This window comes from Dasypus novemcinctus, chromosome 5 (genome assembly GCF_030445035.2).
Source record: "Dasypus novemcinctus isolate mDasNov1 chromosome 5, mDasNov1.1.hap2, whole genome shotgun sequence".
NCBI lineage: Eukaryota > Metazoa > Chordata > Mammalia > Cingulata > Dasypodidae > Dasypus > Dasypus novemcinctus.
The window spans coordinates 111042652-111060943 of NC_080677.1; the positions used below are offsets into that span (position 1 = coordinate 111042652).

An 18292-nucleotide genomic window follows, 5' to 3' on the forward strand; every position below is an offset into this window, starting at 1 on the left:
GCTTGTGTAGGAAAACTCCATCACCTCTGGTCTTTACTGCCTCATCTTTAAAACGAGAACAGGAGCACCTATGTCATAAATTTTATGAACATTAAATAAATTAATGTATGTAAAGTGTTTTATGTGCACACTTAAATAACAGCCATTCCCCCACCCCCACCCCAGATGGCTCCCTCGTCTGTTTGCCCATTGTTTTGGTTTGTTGTGTTTTTCTTGCTTGTTGTTTGTGCTTGTCTTCTTGTTGTTTGTCCCCATTGTCTGCTTGTTGTCTGTTTTTTCTTTAGGAGGGATTGGGAACTAAACCCAGGACCTCCCATGTGGGTTCCCTGCGTGTTTGTTTTTGCTCATAGTCTGCTCCTTTGCTCGTTGTCTTGCTTGTTGTTTTTGCTCATTGTTTTTACTTACTGTCTGCTCTTTGTCTGCTCATTGTTTGCTTGTGTTCTTTAGGAGGCACTGGAAACCGAACCCGGAACCTCCCGAGTCAGAGATGGGTGCTCAACTGCTTGAGCCACATCCACTCCCCAGCAGCCATTTTAACACCTGCCTTTCCTAACCTGGTGACTGCTTTTTTAAATACGTCCCTTCCCCACAAGAGTTTCCAAGATAACAGTGCATCAGGTCAGTGTCTTGGGTGTGCAGAAGGCAGGAATATTCCCTCCATTTTATAAAGGGAGGAGATGACCCCTGAATTATCCTGCTAAGTACCCAGAACAATTCTCCTTTGTAGCTTGCCCCCTGCCACCCAGCAAGTGCCACTTTGAAACAAAATTGCTTTATACACCAGATGGGTCACTAATTTAGTTGAAGTCCATGAGTGTAAAACTGGAGAGTAAATTTTAACTATTACCCAGTAGGTTAGAGTTTAGGAGCCATTGAGAGGTTGAAATTGTGAGCGTATGATTGACTGCTGTGTATTTTTAAAGACTGTGGTGTGACTAGTGCCTGGGCAACCCCGTCCCTGAATGCCTGGACTTTGCCCAGCTGGATACAAAAGAGTGGCCTCCACTCCAGGACAGCCTAAGGCAGCTGGACCCCTCCTTCTTCATCCACTCTTACCCCTCTACCCAACTGGCTGGCAGGTATCCCAGTGGCTGAAAGGGTTGGGAAATCCTGCTTTGGATGAGTCAGTGACTACCCTTGGAATGTTTCCATACTCACAAAACCAACAGAGAGAAATTATTTCTGCAGCAGGGAGAGGCTGGGGAACAAAAAAACAAGAAAATTTATCCATGCAAGATTCTTGGACCTCACACAGGAGACTGTCTGAGAATTAAAGTTGGTTTCTGGCTGCAATTAATTAGTGAGTTTATTGGAAATAAGAAAGTCACATAACCTGCTTGAGTCAGAGCCTGTGACTGACAACCAGCCATCTCATGGACTCCCTACTTGGGGAAACTAATGATACTTTGCCTGTTAACTTCTTCATGAGGAAGAGTCTGGGATCAGAAAGCTCTGTTTTTGATGAAAGCAAGGACAATGAAGACTATTTGGGCTCAAAGGGCATTTTTAAGGGACCAGATGAGGAGTGAGGCCATGTGGTGGGACATGGCATGACTTATGAGGTCACCATTGGAGGGGACTGGGTGTGGGTGCCCATCGGGGGAGCATCTCTGCATGACACAGTTGGCCACGTGATCTAAGACCCCAGTAGTCCTGGTTCCCAGTCTTCTCCCAGCCCTTCTTCACAGCCCTTCAAGGGGCTGAATCCTCCAGCAGGCCGTGAGGGCCAGTGGTGAGTGCATGCAGGTGCAGTGCTGGGTAAGCTGTCATATGAGTGCATTTCGACGGGGTTGGTATTGTCTCTGGGGAGTGAGGAGATGGAATCTGTGTGACTACAAAGGGCCCCTGCATATTTCTGGGCAGTGAGAGGAGTTTGCCACAGTTGATTCTATACCCCAGAAGTCTCTGCTGAGTGTGGGGAGGGGTGTCTCAGAGGCTGGAGGACAAGGCAGGCCAGGCCAGGTGGGTGCAAGGAAGCAGGGAGCATTTTCCACTCAAGAGGTAGGCAGAGGGTTCAAGGTTTCCTTCCTGTTTGTCCAGCCCTGATCACTGGGCAGGGATTTTGGATTCTCGGACTTGTTGAGGAATAAAGGCCGGAGTTTATTAATATCACTACCATCTTACTTCTCCCAGGAAATCAATTTTAGAGGGGAGGGCTGGAGAAGTACAGCTGGGCAGGGAACCCCAACAGCTTTCAGCAAGGGAGCTGGTGAGATTCAGGACGGTGACAAGAGGGAATCATTTGTGCTCTGGGATTGGGGGAGCAGGTCTGCCATGTCCAATAAGGCAGATCATGCACTCGACTCTGGAGGTTCCACGTAGGAATATGCCAACTGGAGCCTTCAGTGTACAACCTACACAACCACCCACGAGGACCTGAGGGAGAATGAGCCCTGTAACTCTCTCCCATCACCCTGGGTAGCCTTGTGTCCAGCCAGGTCTGAGAGGCTGAGAACCTATGCAAGCATATGTGGGAAAGTCAGAAGATAAATGGGATCAAAGGAGAAAGACGACTACATGATAGGACATGGAAGGATTTATATATAATGTGGGCCATAGGAATGGTCTGGAAAAACACTGGAGGGTGTGAGAGTGTGTGTGTTCAACAAGAGGACAACTGTGCAGAGATAGCTGCCCCCCAGCTCACTCCAAGGTGCTCAGGCTGACCTCTAGGGATGCCAGCATTGAACTGGTCTTAGAAAATCCAATTTAAAGGTTAAATCCTTAAAGATGAACCTACTTAGTCTTGGAAAGTTAAAATAGTGAAAAAGGGAGAAAATTTTCATGTACTCATCCCCATTGAATTCTTATTTTGACTATTCTTTATAGGGTGATGTTCAAAAATAAATGCCCTTCCTAGGACTGCCATTTCCTCCTTGCAGAGGAATACCCCATTCATGCAAACCCACGGACACTGTCCAGTCAATCATTCAACGCCAAATGCAAACTACTATGTGCCAGGCACGCCGTGAAGCTAGAATTGCAAAGACACTTCATAAACTATGGTCCCTGACCCCTTGGCACAGTCCACGCATCCAATGCACACATACACACACACACACACACACACAGATTCATCTTATCCTCCCACCTCTTCTATATCTCACTTTAACCAGGAATGTACAGACTCTTCAATAGGTGAAGCACCCTGCTACTTTGAAGCAAGTAAAGATGAGGCCAGAGAAAGGGAAAAAGGAAAAGAAAAATGGGCACAGGAGAGAAGGAACAGCAAGGAGGGTGAGACCATGATATAAAAATATCATGCTATGCCTAGTATTTTTATTTGTGTAAATGCATGGTACATGTATACATGTGTATACACATATATACACATGTAGGCAGAGAGAAAAGGAAGTATTATCAGTGAGAGTACACACCACCACCCACAGCCTCAGAAAGTGCCTCTCAGCAGGCATCAGCTAAGGAGCCAAAGGGAGTCCTTGCTCATAGAGACACACACACTCTCACACACGTTTCATTCAACAAGCAAGTATGGAGAAATGTGTGTGAAGCAAAAACTTCCATGTGGACCCATTGCGTTTACCGCAGAGGTGCCCAGCCTATGACAATAACTCTTAGGGAACCCACGGAGACAGTCCCCAGATGTCAGGACCTGCAAATCTGCATGACTCCAGAGCAGTGGGGCTGCTTCTAATTTATGGGCATTGTTAAGTTTGCAATTAATTTTCTTTCCTTTGGTTGCTGTGGCTGCAGGTCTCTGGTCTGTCCTAATACATCTACAGCACCATAAGGTCGGTCACTGTGGCAGCTCCCTGGAAGTCAAGTGCACAGGCTTGCACATGACTAGATGTGCAGACTGAATTCTGATGGCACTCTAATCCTGGCTCACCCCCGCCCAGCGGTGTGGCCCTGGAAACTACAGAACTTCTCTGTCCCTTCTTCTGGCCGCCTATAAAATGGGCGTGATCTATTCCAGAGGGTTCTTGGGAGGGTTAAATGAATTAATGCACGGAAAGTGCTTAAAGCTGTGCCAGGGTGTTAGTAAGCAGACAACTAATATTAGTGATTTTGTTTATGATTATTATTTTGCTCTGGTTTCTTCATGTGTATATTTTTTTATTTTTCTCTAAATCCCTTTTCAGAACAAAGTATAATGTGAATATATGCATAAGCCAGGGACTAAATCAGTCGGGAAGGGGGATAAATGATCAAAAGATGAGGTTCCTGCTGGTGCAAAAGATAGTTATGCTTTCATCATTCACATTTCCACTTCTCATCCCAACATCATTTATCTGTTCCAAATACATTTACTGAGCACCAACTAAGTGATAAATCCCTTGTATGGAGTTTCTTAAACAAGGATCCATGAATTCCCTGAATTTGTTTGCCACATTTGTTTCTTTGTATATGCACTTTTTCTGGAAGATTTCATGCAATTCTCAAAGGGGTGCATGACGCACTAAGACCTGATGCTCCCAGGCATCTGTGCTCACATGGGGGGAGTAGGGAGGAGTGTGGGGCTGTTTCTAAGTGAGTATCCCCAAATTTTGCCCCATCTCATCCGGATGGTGCCAACAAGCCAGAGGACCTTGGGCAAGCTGCGTGCCCCCTCTGGCCTCAGGGTTCTTTTCCCTTCCCAATGAGGGAGCCAGACTTGAGGACTGCCAGACGCTTCCTGCTCTCATGCAGCTGTGGGGAAGGCTCAGCCCCAGGTACCACTTCTCACCTCAAGGTCCCGGAGGACGGGATGGTCTTCAATGCCCGGGAAGAGCACCCGCATGGTGTAGGTCCTATAGTCCAGGAAGGGGATCCCGGCTCCATCCAGGTCGCTGGTCAGCTCATGGATGTCTGTCTGCAGCTCAGCAAAGGCTGGCATGAAGAGAAGGAAGAGGAGGATGGGGAGGGACACCGGCAGCCTGATGGCACCCAGAAGAGCCCACCTCACGTGGCTCAGAACCCTTCCCCCAGCCCCTGGGAGGCCGAAAGCTGACTGCGGGTGTGCAGGAATAATTAGGCCAGAGGCTTTCAGTAACTGGGATGAACAGCATTAGCACAGCAGAAAGATACAGAAGAAGGAAGCTTGCATGAGGCCAAACTTCTAAACTTCTAGGCGGTGGGTCAGGAAGCCCTCTCCACAAGACTGCCTGGCTTCAAGATGAAAGGCGGTGGTTTGCAAAATGTGCTGGAGGGAGGCACAGCGGGATTGGGGGGGGCGGGGCAGGAGAGAGGAGCCAGTGCTGAAGGCCTCCCTGTCAACCCCAGCAACCGCGATTCTCCCTGTTTTGCAGCGGGGACCCTTGTGAGATTTAAGAACAGTTTCTTCTCATAAAGGAAGAACGTTGAAAGCCCCAGTTCCGGGCCACGTAGCTCACTGAAGCCAACTAAATAGGGCCAGGACAGAGGCTCTGCCACACCAGCATCTTCCCTCTGGATAAACACGCAGGGCGTATCTCTGTCCTTCCTTCCTCAAGGTGAGGCTACTTGATGGTGAATTACGACGCGCAGGTAGGACGCCTGTCGGTGGAGTCGCTCAGGCCTCCAGGCGGACACAGAGCCGTGCGACACCCGCCAGCCCCGGGGAAAGCCCGGCACGTGCCGAGGCTGGCACAAGTGCAAAGCTGGTGTCACACTGGCCTGGGCACACTCCTTCTCTGGGGCCGCGCGCCCCCATGGGAGATACTCGGAGGCGAAGCCCTGGCCCCTTCCTGCTTCTCTCTCCCCTTGGGCTTTCTTGGCATACACAAGCCACACCACACACACACACACACACACACACACACGATGGAGTAACCCGTGCTGGCAAAGAAGAACAGCCAGTGGACATTTAATCAACAATGTTTCTTTTGAATTATAACAATACAATAATAAGGAAAAGTAATTGTGGGCTCAGAAGGGCTTCGCAAGCCCAACTTGGCTCCAGTGCCCTTGGAAAGCAAGCCTTGCCCCAGTGGCTGTGGGGACTGCACGTCTTGACAGGGGCCACCCTTCCCAGACATGTTTGGTGGAGCGGCCCCTGACGTGAGTTATGCTACAGGGCTGCTTTCTGGCCTATGGATTTCAGGCTTTGTGGGTCTGTGCCATGAGAATACCAATGCTAGTTTGAGAGAACAAAAGGGGAACCTTGAGACATTGCTGAAAATCCCTCCTATTGTGGTTCTCAGAGACAAAGGGTGTTCTTGTTACGTGAAGTGAGTCCAAAGGCAGAGAAACCCTAATGCGGCAAAGTGAGACCCACACTGTGTGTGCCTGGGTGTGTAAAAGGGAGGCAGTAAACCTTTCTGGCACGTATAGTCGGCAAAAACCCTGGGGAACACATGTGTGTGTTTGCACGTGTGTGTGTGCATGAGAATATGTGAATGTGTCGATGAGTGTGTATGTTCATGTGTGAGGGAATGTGTGTGTGCAGCGTGTGCATGGGAATGTGAGCATGCGCGGGTGGGGGAGTATTTATGTGTGTGGGAGAGTGTCAGTGGATAGTTACCTGACTGTGTGGGGATGCGTGTGAGTGTGTGTGATTGCGCGCACACGTGCACGTGTGTTTATGTTTCAGAAGCTCAGGCTGGGGAAGGGGCCAGGCTGGGCCTCCTCAGAGTTTGTGCACGGGGGTCCTCCTGGCTTCCCGTACGGTCTTCAGGAAGGCACAACCGCTGGACCACACTTGGCAAACGATAGCCAGCCACCTCTAGGCACCCAGAAAACAACTTCACGGCTAATCCTGTGTGCTCTGCCCTAAGTCTCTCCTGCCTTCCGGCCCCTGAGGAACGGCTTTCCTCCACGTCAGCAGCCAAGGCTCTTCCTGTGCCTCCTGACACTCCAGGGCTGGACTTCCCACTGACTGCTAATTCCTCCCTCTCTGGGAACGTCCTGAGAGGAACCTGGCTGCACGCTCCCCCCCCCACCCCACGCTGCCTCCTCCCAGTGGGGGTGCCCGGCTGGTGGGGAGGAGAAGGAGGGAGTTGGTTTTTATCAGTCTTCAGCTTTCCTTTAAGTCACCAAGCACCTCCAACATTCAAAGCCTCGCGCCTGCCACACATAAAAGAGATTCTAATCACTACACCTAATTAGAGGGAAGAGTACATTGCGGAGGGAAAAAAATTAAGCAGCGTAAATATAATAAAAGGCAGTAATTAACAGTCCCACAAGGCGGTTGCTGTGTTGACAGCTGAAGGATGCAGAGAGGGGATGGAATGGATCCACTTCTCTGTCAAAAAAATGCTGTAGCTTCCCTAGTGGGAAGCGGTGCGATCCCAGAGCCCCAGGTACTGGGCGGCTTCCCTTGGCCTGTAAATCTTCTGCAAGGAGCCAGCCTCCAGCCTCCCAGGGTGACTCCCGCAACGATGTCCTGGGGGTTACAAGAGTCTGACTCCTAAATTTCCTTCTTGGATTTAGTGCAGCTGATTTCACTTCATGGTTGTGTTTGCAGTTGTTTTGTTTTTTTTAAATACAAGCTGTGAACCCTCTTCCTCCTAAATCTCAGTTCAGCCCTACAACCTTACCTTCCTGCTAAAGGAAGAGAGCTGGAGATGGCTTGAATGTGTCATGTCAAGGCATCCCAAGGTCTGCCCCAGATGGAGCATAAAACCCACTCAGCCCGGATTCTGTGGCTGGAGATGGCTCTAGAGGGGTTTTAAATGATCCCAGCCACCTTGGGGGAGGAGGGAAGGGAACCCTTTGAGGGAGAGGAGGCCTCAGCCTCATCTGGCACTGCCAGGGTAGGGCTCAATGGGAGCTAGAGTCTCCGGAGGCAGGGTACACCGGCCCAGCCCTGGCCCACACGCACACACAGCCTCCGGCAGGGCGCGAGGGCCCCGGAACTCAGTACCTTCCTTGCACTCCAGGGCCACGCGGGACTCCAGGTTGTCCATCTGCATCTGCAGCCGCTTGAGCGTGAGGTCGCTCTCGCGGGACTTGCGCTTGTAGGCGATGAGCACCGCCACGATGAAGATGATGAGGAGGCCGCCAGCCACGGCGATGCTGACGATGGCGGGCAGGCTGAGTGGGCTGTCCGGGGCGATGTACACCATTCCCGGGGAGTACTCCATGCCGCCAACCCGGGCCTGGGGGCAACCGGACAACGGGGAGGTGGGTGTGGGAGCAGAGGGGCCTGGTGGCCCGGGCGGGATAAGGGAGATGGCTGGCAGTGAGTAGTACCACCTTTTGTTGCAAAAACAGAAAAGAGGTGAGGATTGTGGGAAGATGGAGGTGAAGGGAGACCCACGACTCTGTGATTCCACCAAAAAAACTATCAAACAGGCAGGAACTGTCTGAAACAACTATTTTGAAACTCCAGAGGCCAGAAACACTATGCAGCATCCAGAGTGGGAGGAGGAAGCTGATAAGTTATGGTAAAGAACAGTAAATGGGTAGCTCTCTGGGGACAGAAGGGGACATACAAATTCTCTTCCCCAAGAACAAGGATAGGCAAGGTAGATCATGGATCACCACTATTAATTAGCAACTTCGGATCACAGGCACAGGGGACTGGCTCGAAGAGCAGCCAATATTCCAACCTGCCCCAGACAAAGGCGGTGACCACCGTTGTTTCAAACCACCCCTGTGGGGCAGCTGCAGTAGAGACTTAAGGATGCTGCACCTCCTCAGGGCTGCAGGGGACAGTTAGTTGCTGGGCAGGCCAAGAAAATTCAGCTTTGGTGCCTTCCTGATCCTTTCCTCAGGGTATCGTGGAGCCAGTCTGCACATCCCTTTAGATCCCTGGCCCTGTTTCGCCCAGAAAAGATTAATCTGGGAAAGCCCTCTCCTGGTGCTCCTCCTTCCAGAATCTTCCCTCCAGGCAAAAGTAACTTGAGACAAGAAAAAGTGTGAGAAATACAGAGGCAGAATGTCTGGGGCCAAGACTTGCCAGCTTCAAACACCCCAGAGAAAGAACTCTGTCTCCTGGGAAACAGAGGGGACAACCAAACTCCTGTAAACAGGGGAACCCCAAAACAGCTAACAAGCAAAGCCCTGGACAAGACAGCAACCCAGAAAGACAGAGGAAACCCTGCATGCTGCATTCAACTTGGGTAGACCCTCCTGATAGGAGGGCTGGAGGGCAAGAAAATCTTTCTTATCACCAGCTGCTTATGAAACCAAGAAACAGACATCTGAAAGAATAAATCCCAGAGTTAACATTTTAAAATATTAAAATGTACAGTGTGCAATAGGAAATGGGAAATGGTGAGCCACACACAGGAGGAAGCTAGAAATCCGGAAAACAGCAACGAAGAAGACCAGAATGTGGATATACCCAACAAAGCCTTGAAAAAATGATTTTAAAAATACTCAAGGAGATAAGGAAAATACAGAGAAAGAAATAAACAGTATCAAGAAACTAATGAATGAGAAATACGAAAATCTTAGTAAAGAGATAGAAACTGTAACAAGGAATCAAACAGAACTGCTGGAGTTGAAGAACGTAATAACTGAAGTAAAAAATGCACAGGGAGGTTTCAAGAGAAGATTGGAGCTGGCAGAAAAAAGAGTCAATGAACTAGAAGACAAGATACTTAAAATGAATCAGGCTGAGGAGAAGAAAAAATGAATTCTACAAAGCGAAAATAGCCTTAGACACCTCTGGGACACCATCAAGCATACTAATACATGCATTATGGGAGTCCCAGAAGGGGAAGAAAGAGACAAAGGGGTAGAAGGAATAGCCAAAGAAATAATGGCAGAGAACTTCCCAAACTTAGCAAAAGATGAGAATATGTACATCCAAGAAGACCAAAGAACACCAAACTGGCTAAACATGAAGAAAAATACACCCCATCATATAATAATCATATTATTGAATACAAAGGACAAGGAGAGAGTTCTGGGAACTGCAAGATAAAACAACATGTTATGTACAATAGAGTCCCAATTAGACTGAGTGCTGATTTCTCATCAGATGCCATCAAATAGAAGGAACTGTATCTCTCAAGAGAAACGGTGGCTCCCAGGGCATTAGGGCAGTTGAGCATGTCAAGCCCTCCACACTGTTGCAAGTATCTCTGAACATGGCCCTTCAAGCAATGAAGATTGACTGTCACTGTGGGCCCTAAGGGGAGGGGAAAGAGGTATTGAATAGATGGAACCAATGTAACTGTGTGGCAATAGAAGTGTTCCATAAGAGTATACAAGGATGGATATAAGACATGCAAAATTATACCAAAAATATATAGGGGCTGATAGGCTAAAATGTAAATCATAATGTAAAACATAAGATAACTAAAAATTTAGAAAATTGTATAGTCTAAAATATAAACCACAATGTAAACACAAATGTTACCTTGTTTGAAAGCTATTGTCTCAATATCTGTACATCAGTTTCAGTAAATATAGTATGAATATGTAAAAAGATTATTGCTGTGGAAGTGAAAAGGTTTTATTTTGGATATGTGGGAGTATTGTATATTGTATATATGAATTACTGTGATCTAAAACTCTTGTGAAGATAAGCTTAATAATTAGAAAAAAGAAAAGAAAAAGATAGGACATAGACACTGAGGAAAAGACAGAAGTAGTTGCCTTGCCAATTTGCATATAGGGCAACACTTATTGCAGTGATGGAAGGCAAAACATCAAAAACAAAGCTTTTGCATTTTAAAATTTTTGATACCCCAATTTGTTTTTACCTTGATTTTTCCAAGTTAATATGTATTCTATATCTAACCTTTAAACTCATCACTATATTCCATTTTACTAATAAGGGAACCTGGCAATATATTGGGCTTCACTTTTCAGGAAGTTTTGGATCACAGAGAGGTTCAACAATGGCAGCGGAGGAATACTGGTGTGGGATGTTATTGACAGGGGACACATGGTTGACAGGGAGTTCTATAGGGCATATATCCAGGGTACATAAAAATGTTTGGATATTTTCATAGTGGATACAATTAAAAACAACAACTGAGGGAGTGCTGAATTCCTAGCCAGGGGAGCTCTATCACAGTCCCTCAAGGAACAGCAACAATTCCCCAAGTGTAACGGCAAAGACCAAAAAAAAGAATGAAGGTCCAACAATGAGCCCCTGATACTAATGAATATGCTTCTAAGCCTGTGCACCTGAAATAAGAACAAGGCCTAGAGCTGCAGGGTACCTAAGAGTTACCTCCTGAGAGCCTCCATGTTGCTCAAATGTGGCCAGTCTCGAAGCCAAACTCAGCATGTAGATTCATTGCCTTCCCCGCAGTGTGTGACATGACTCCCGGGGATGAGCCTCCCTGGCGCTGAGGGATTACTACCAAGTACCAGCTGATGATGTAACTAGAAAACGACCTTGAATACAAGGGTCAACTTGGACCAACAGAATATATCAGTCTACGTATAATACCAGGAGTTAAAAATTCTTTTTGACCTGAATCAAGGGGGAAATGGAAAGGACAAATGAGTTTATATGGCTATGAGTCTCCAAAAAAGAGCAGGGAGGTTATCAGAGGGGTCGCCCTTATGCACACCTCAGCAGAGGCCCAGAGACAGATAAAGTAGATACAATCCCGGGTATTGGTTCTTCTGAGGGCTACAGAGACCCACAGGTTCTACGGTCATGGCAGATGGAGTTCAGTGCCATGTCAGTTGGCCCTACTTTGGAGTTTGTTTTTCTGTGTGATGGAGCTGGACTCAGATGTGATCTTTTTTCACAAGCCTCTCCTGTTACATCTGCCGGAACTGTAGTTGGTGCTGGGGTGTAATATATACCCAGAGGATCTGAATCTCTGGACTGACCATATGATAGCCAGGCCCTGAGTCTCAACAGACTTCAGCTCCTACACTCTGGTTTAATGGACTTACCCCACTCAGCTAACATGGAGTTGAAGAAGGTCAACCACCACACCATGGAGCCAAGAGTGCCTACAACTGAAAGCAGGAGGATAGCATCCAGCATCCATGTGGAATCTAAGCCCCCTCTTGATATAGATGTGGAGTAGACACAGCCAATCCAGGGTCCACAAGATGGAGGAATAGAATATGGATTTAGAGTAGACTTACTGATATTCTATTCATGAACTATTGTGATTAGTAAATGAAGAAAATGTGGCATTGGTGTGGAGAAGGTGGCCATGGTAGCTGCTGGCTGTGGGGAATGGGAAGAAGAGATGAGATGTGGAGGCCTTTTCGGGACTTGGAGTTGTCCTGGGTGGTGCTGCAGGGACAATTACTGGACACTGTATGTCTTCCCATGGCTCACTGGATGGAACGTGGGAGAGTGTGGGCTATGATGTGGACCATTGACCATGAGGTGCAGCCGTGCTCAGAGATGTATTTACCAAATGTAATGAATGTCTCATGATGATGGAGGAGATTGTTGCTATGGGGGGAGGAGTGGGGTGAGGGGGTGGGGGGTATATGGGGACCTCATATTTTCTGAATGTAATAAAAAAATTTAAAAAAAATCTTACTACTAATAGTTTTTTTTAAAAAAAAAGAAAGAAAAGAAACCATGGAGGCAAGAAAGACAGTGAGTTGAAATACTTAAAGTGCTGAAAGAAACAACTTATAACCAAGACTTATAAAAATGAAGGAGAGATTAAGACATGCCCAGAAAAACAAATCTGAGGGAGTTCATTACCATTAGACTAGCCCAACAGCAATGCTAAAGAGAGTTCTTTGGACTGAAAGGAGAGGACACTAATAGTGGTTCAAAGAGGCATGAAGAAATAAAGACCTATGGTAAAGGTAACCATTTGGGTAAATATAAATGCCAGGCCAGTATTATTGTAGGGCATTGCTTGGTATATAGCTCTAATTCTTGCTTCCTATAAGTGCTAAAATGCAAGTGCATAAAAATAATGATAAACCTATGGTTTTGGACCTGTACTGTACGAAGATATATGTGGTAACAACTACAAAAAAGGTGGGGATGGACAAGTATAATTAAAGTATATGTATATGCTATTCAAATTAAGTTGGTATCAAACCAAATATGATTTCTATATATTTAGTATGTTAAATTTTAACTCCATGATAACCACAAGGAAAACAGATGAAAAATATATCCAGATAGAAAAGAGAAGGCCCTCAATATGGTAGAACACAAAAAATCAAATAGATATAAAACTAGGCATTAACAGAAGAACTGAGACACAAAAACATTATAAGAAATACAAAAGCTAAACAGCAAAAGGGCAGAAGATAGACCTGCGTTATCAGTAGTGACTTTAACTATAAATGGATTAAACTCCCCAGTTAAAAGACAGTGACTGGCAGAATGGATTTAAAAAGCCTGGCTGCAAGAGACTCACCCTAAATGCAAAGATAGAAATAGGCTGAAAGTAAAAGGATGGAAAAAATACACCAGGTAAGTAGTAACCAAAGGAGAGCTGCAGTAGCCATAATATCAGATAAAACAGACTTTAAGTTATGAGGGACAAAGATGGTCATTATATATTGATAAAGGGGACAATTCAACAAAAAGATGTAACAACTATAAATATATATGCAGCTAACAGCAGAGCCGCACAACATATGAAGCAAATACTGACAAATTTGAAGGGAGAAATTGATACTTCTACAGTAAAAAGAGTAGGAGACTGTAATATACTACTTTCAATAATGGATAGAATATCTAGTCAGAAGAACAAGGAAACATAAGACTTTACTGACATTCTATACCAACTAGAACTAATGGACAAATATAGAACACTCCAACTAAAAAAAATAGATCAAACACATATGGAATGGATATTCTCTAGGATAGACCTTATTTTAGGTCACAAAACAAGTCTCAATAAATTAAAAAATATTGAAATCATACAATGTATATTCTCTGACCACAATGGAATAAAGTAGAAATCAATAACAGAAGAAGAAATGGAAAATCCACAAATACGTGGAAATCAAAGAACATACTCCTAAACAACCAGTGGGTTAGAAAGGAAATCAAAAGCAAAATTAGGAATTATCTTGAGGCAAATGAAATGAAAATACAACATGCCAAAACTTATGGGATGCAGAGTGAAGGCAGTGCCAAGAGGGAAATTTATAGCTCTACAATTGCTTACATTAAAAAGAAGAAAGTCTTCAAATCAGAGACCTAACACTAAACTGGAAGAACTAGAAAAAGAAAAGCAAACTAAGCTCATTGTGAGCAGAAGGAAGGAAATAATAAGGATTAGAATGGAGATAAATGACAGAAAAAAAAATAGAATTGGCAAAACCAAAAGTTGGTTCTTTGAAAAGATCAATAAAATTGACAACCATTAGGTAGACTGAAGAAAGAAAGAGAGAATGTGAGAAGATACAATAGCAAAAATCAGAAAAGTAAAGGGGACATTACTACTGACCCTAATGAAATAAAAAGGACTATAAGAGGATACTATGAACAAATGTATGCCTATAAATTAGATAACCTTAGGCTGAAATTCTTAGAAATACACAAATGACCTACAGTGACTCAGGAAGACAAAGAAGATCTTAACAAACTAATTACTAGTAAAGAGATTGAGTCAGTAATCAAAAACCTCCCAACAAAGAAAAACCCAGGACCAGATGGCTTGACAGAGAAATTCTTCCAAACATTCCAAGAAAACTTAATTCCAATTCTGCTCGAACTCTTCCCAAAACCTGAAGAGGAAGGAATTCTCCCTAATTCATTCCATGAGGCAAACATCACCCGCATACCAAAGCCAGATAAAAACACCACAAGAAAAGAAAATTACATACCAAGATCTTTTATGACTATAGATGCAAATATCCTTAACAAAGTACTAGCTAACCAAAGCAAACAGCATTTTAAAAGAATTATACACGAGGATCAAGTGGGCTTTATGCCTGGTATGCAAGGTTGGTTCAACATAAGAAAATCAATTAATGAAATACAGCACATTAACAGAATGAAAGAAAAAAATATATGATCATCACAATTGATGCACCAAAGGCATTCTGACAAAATCCTGTACCCCCTTCTTCGTAAAAACACTTAGAACACAAGGAATGGGAGGAAACATTCTCAACATGATAAAAGGCATATACGAAAAGCCCATAGCTAACATCCTAGTTAATGGTGAAAGACTGAAAGCTTTCTCTCTAATATCAGGAATAAGACAAGGATGCCCGCTGTCACCACTGCTATTCAACATTGTATGGGATGTTTTTGCCAGAGCAGTTAGGCAGAAAAATAAATAAAAGGCATTTGGAAAGGAAGAAGTAACTTTCCCTACTTGCAGATGATACAAGCAATTAACAGTCAGATGAAGAAATCAAGAAGAAAAGTCCATTCACAATAGCAACTAAAAGAATCAAATATCTAGGAATAAATCTGACCAAGGATGTAAAAAAAAAAAACGCACAAAAACAAACTATAAAACATTGCTAAAAGAAATCAAAGGGAAGCAGACTTGGCCCAGTGGTTAGGGCGTCCGTCTAAAACATGGGAGGTCTGCGGTTCAAACCCCAGGCCTCCTTGACCCATGCGGAGATGGCCCATGCGCAGTGCTGATGCGCGCAAGGAGTGCCGTGCCACGCAGGGGTGTCCTCTGTGTAGGGGAACCCCATGTGCAAGGAGTGTGCCCCATAAGGAGAGCTGCCCAGCGTGAAAGAAAGTGCAGCCTGCCTAAGAATGGCTCCACCCACACGGAGAGCTGACACAATAAGATGACGCAACAAAAAGAAACACAGATTCCCATGCCGTTGACAACAACAGAAGCGGACAAAGAAGAAGATGCAGCAAATAGAACAGAACAGACAACCAGGGCAGGGGGGAAGGGGAAGTAAATAAATAAATTGTTAAAAAAAATAAAAGAAATCAAAGATGACAAATAAATAGAAGGACATTCCATGTTCATGGATTGTTAAGATGACAATCCTAAGCAAAGCAATTTATATATTCAATGCAGTACAATCAAAATCCCATCAACCTTCTTTCCAGAATGGAAAAGCCAATCATCAAATTTATATGGAAGGGTAAGGGGCCCTAAATAGCTAAAGCCGTTTTGAAAAAGAAGAATAAAATTGGAGGACTCACACTTCCCAATCTTAAGACTTATTACAAAGCTACAGTAATCAAAACAGCATGGTACTGGCACAAGGACAGACTTATAGCCCAAGGGAATGGTACTGAGAGCTCAGAAATCAACCCTCACATTTGCAGCCAACCAAGTTTTGACAAGGTGGCAAAGACCATACAATTGGGAAAGAATAGTCTCTTCAACAAATAGTGCTGGGGAAACTGGATCTCCATTTGCAACAACAAAAAAAGTAGAAGGACCCTACCTCACACTATATATAAAATTCAATTCAAAATGGATCAAAGACCTTGATATAAGAGTCAGAACTATGAAACTAGAAGAAAACGTAGGGAAGTTTCTTTAGGACATTGTGTTGGGCAATGGTTTTTTAGACTGTATATTAAGAGCACAAGGAACAAAAGGAAAAATAGAAAAATGGGACTTCATCAAAATGAAAAACTTGTGACCCACAGGACTTTATCATGAAAGTAAAATGGCAGCCTACATAATGGGAGGAAATATTTGAAAACCACATATCCAATAAAGGTTTAATAGTCAGAATATAAAAAGAAACACTTCAACTTAATAACAAAAAGACAAACAATCCAATTTAAAAATGGGCAAAAGACTTGAATCTTTCCAAAGAAGAAATACAATTGGCCAAAAAGCACATGAAAGGATGCTCAAAATTGTTAGCCACCAGGGAAATGTAAACCAAAACCATAATGAGGTACCATTCCACACCCACTAGAATACTTGTTATTTTTAAAAAGTAGAAAATAAGTATTGGAGAGGATACAGAGAAATAGGGACACTCATTCATCACTGGTGCCAATGTAAAATGGTGCAGCTGCTGTGGAAGACAGTGTGGCAATCCCTCAGAAAGCAATTATAGAACTACCATATGACCTGGCAATCCCATTTCTAGGTATATACCCAAAAGAATTGAAAGCAAGGTCTTAAACAGATATTTGCACACCAATGTTCACAGAGGCATTATTCACAATTGCAAAAGATGGAAGCAACCCAAGTGTTCATTAACTGAAGAATGGATAAACAAAATGTGGTACAATCACATAATGGAATATTATTCAGCTGTGAAAAAGGAATAAAGTCCTAATGCATACAACAACATGTTGAGTGAAATAAGCCAGACACAAATATTGAATGATGTCACTGATTAGGATAAGCAAAGTCATAGAGTCAGAATCTAGTGTACAGATTACCAGGGGATGGGGTGGGGATAAGGAATGGGAAGTTAAGACTTCAAATGTGCAGCATTCCTATTTGGAATGATTATAATGCTTTGGTAATGGATGGTGGTGCTGGTAACACAACACTGCGAATGTAATTAACAGCCCTGTAATATATATCTGAGTGTGATTAAAAGGGGAAATGTTCAATTGAATATATGGGGATAGAATTTTAAAAATCCACAGAACTACACTACCCAAACAGTGAACCCTAAGTTAAACTAGGGACAAGTATAAATTGTTAAAATAGTACAATTATAAAAATGTTCTAGCATCAATTGTAACAAATGTTCCACACCAGTGCAAAGTGTTAATAGGTGGTATATGGGAATCCTGTAATTTATGCACGATAGTTCTCTAAAAACACAACGTCTCTAATAAAGAAAAAAAAATAGACAAGAGGGCACATAAGGGCTGAAGGATGGGATAGAGAGTACTCAGCATAGGTCATCCCCAGAACTGGAAAACCTGTACATTTTCTTTTTCAGGGGGATGCAACTGGGCTCTAAAAAGTCATCACATGACATCAGTGACATCAATGACACCAGTGACCGGCCCCTGTAACATACACCCCACTGAATGCTGGAGGCAGGAGCAGGATATTATGGACCTCCTCAGGCCAGCAGTAGCCCTCTCTTTGAAGTCTCTCTTGCCTATGACAGACATTGAGCACATCACTTGATACTGTCTTGTATTGCCCTCATGGTGTCGCCGGCCAGTCTGGAGGGAATGACAAGACAGAAGCTCGGAAGTGGGCTGGGGAGAAGAACTCAGGGGCAGGGAGTGGCTTGGAGGGAAGTGTGAGGCAGGGCAGAATCCCACGCTGGAAAGCCCTGGTGGCAGCCTCACCATCACTTTGTGCCTCCCGATGAGGTTGGGGGACTCGCAGAGCAGCTGGACATCCGACACGGTCACGGAGCACGGCTTCTCCCCGACCAGCACGGTGTAGTTCAGCTTCACATTACCCCCAGCCACGGGTGGGATCAGATTCTTGCCCTGGATTGACAGGAAAGCCCCGGTTCCCATCTCAGAGTTAGGACCACAGCGACTGGCTGGCTACCTGCAACAACCTCACCCAGAGGTGCTACCCCGCCGGTGAGCCAGTGGAGAGACCACCTTTGGTAATGAGTCCTGAAAAGTCACAACATCCAT

At 44.6% G+C, this 18292-nt stretch overlaps 1 protein-coding gene across 2 annotated transcripts in view; it reads right to left on the minus strand.

Annotated features, from left to right (window-relative positions):
• The window catches only part of PLXNA4 (plexin A4), a 465144-nt gene that overhangs the window by 45737 nt on the left and 401115 nt on the right, over nucleotides 1–18292 (minus strand). For both annotated transcript variants that reach the window (XM_071215277.1, XM_058297369.2), the window contains exons 19-21: nucleotides 17990–18136; nucleotides 7784–8018; nucleotides 4688–4830 (exon numbers count right to left, since the gene is read on the minus strand). In XM_071215277.1, the coding sequence (XP_071071378.1) occupies nucleotides 4688–4830; nucleotides 7784–8018; nucleotides 17990–18136 (525 nt within the window). The remainder of the gene's footprint in view (nucleotides 1–4687; nucleotides 4831–7783; nucleotides 8019–17989; nucleotides 18137–18292) is intronic.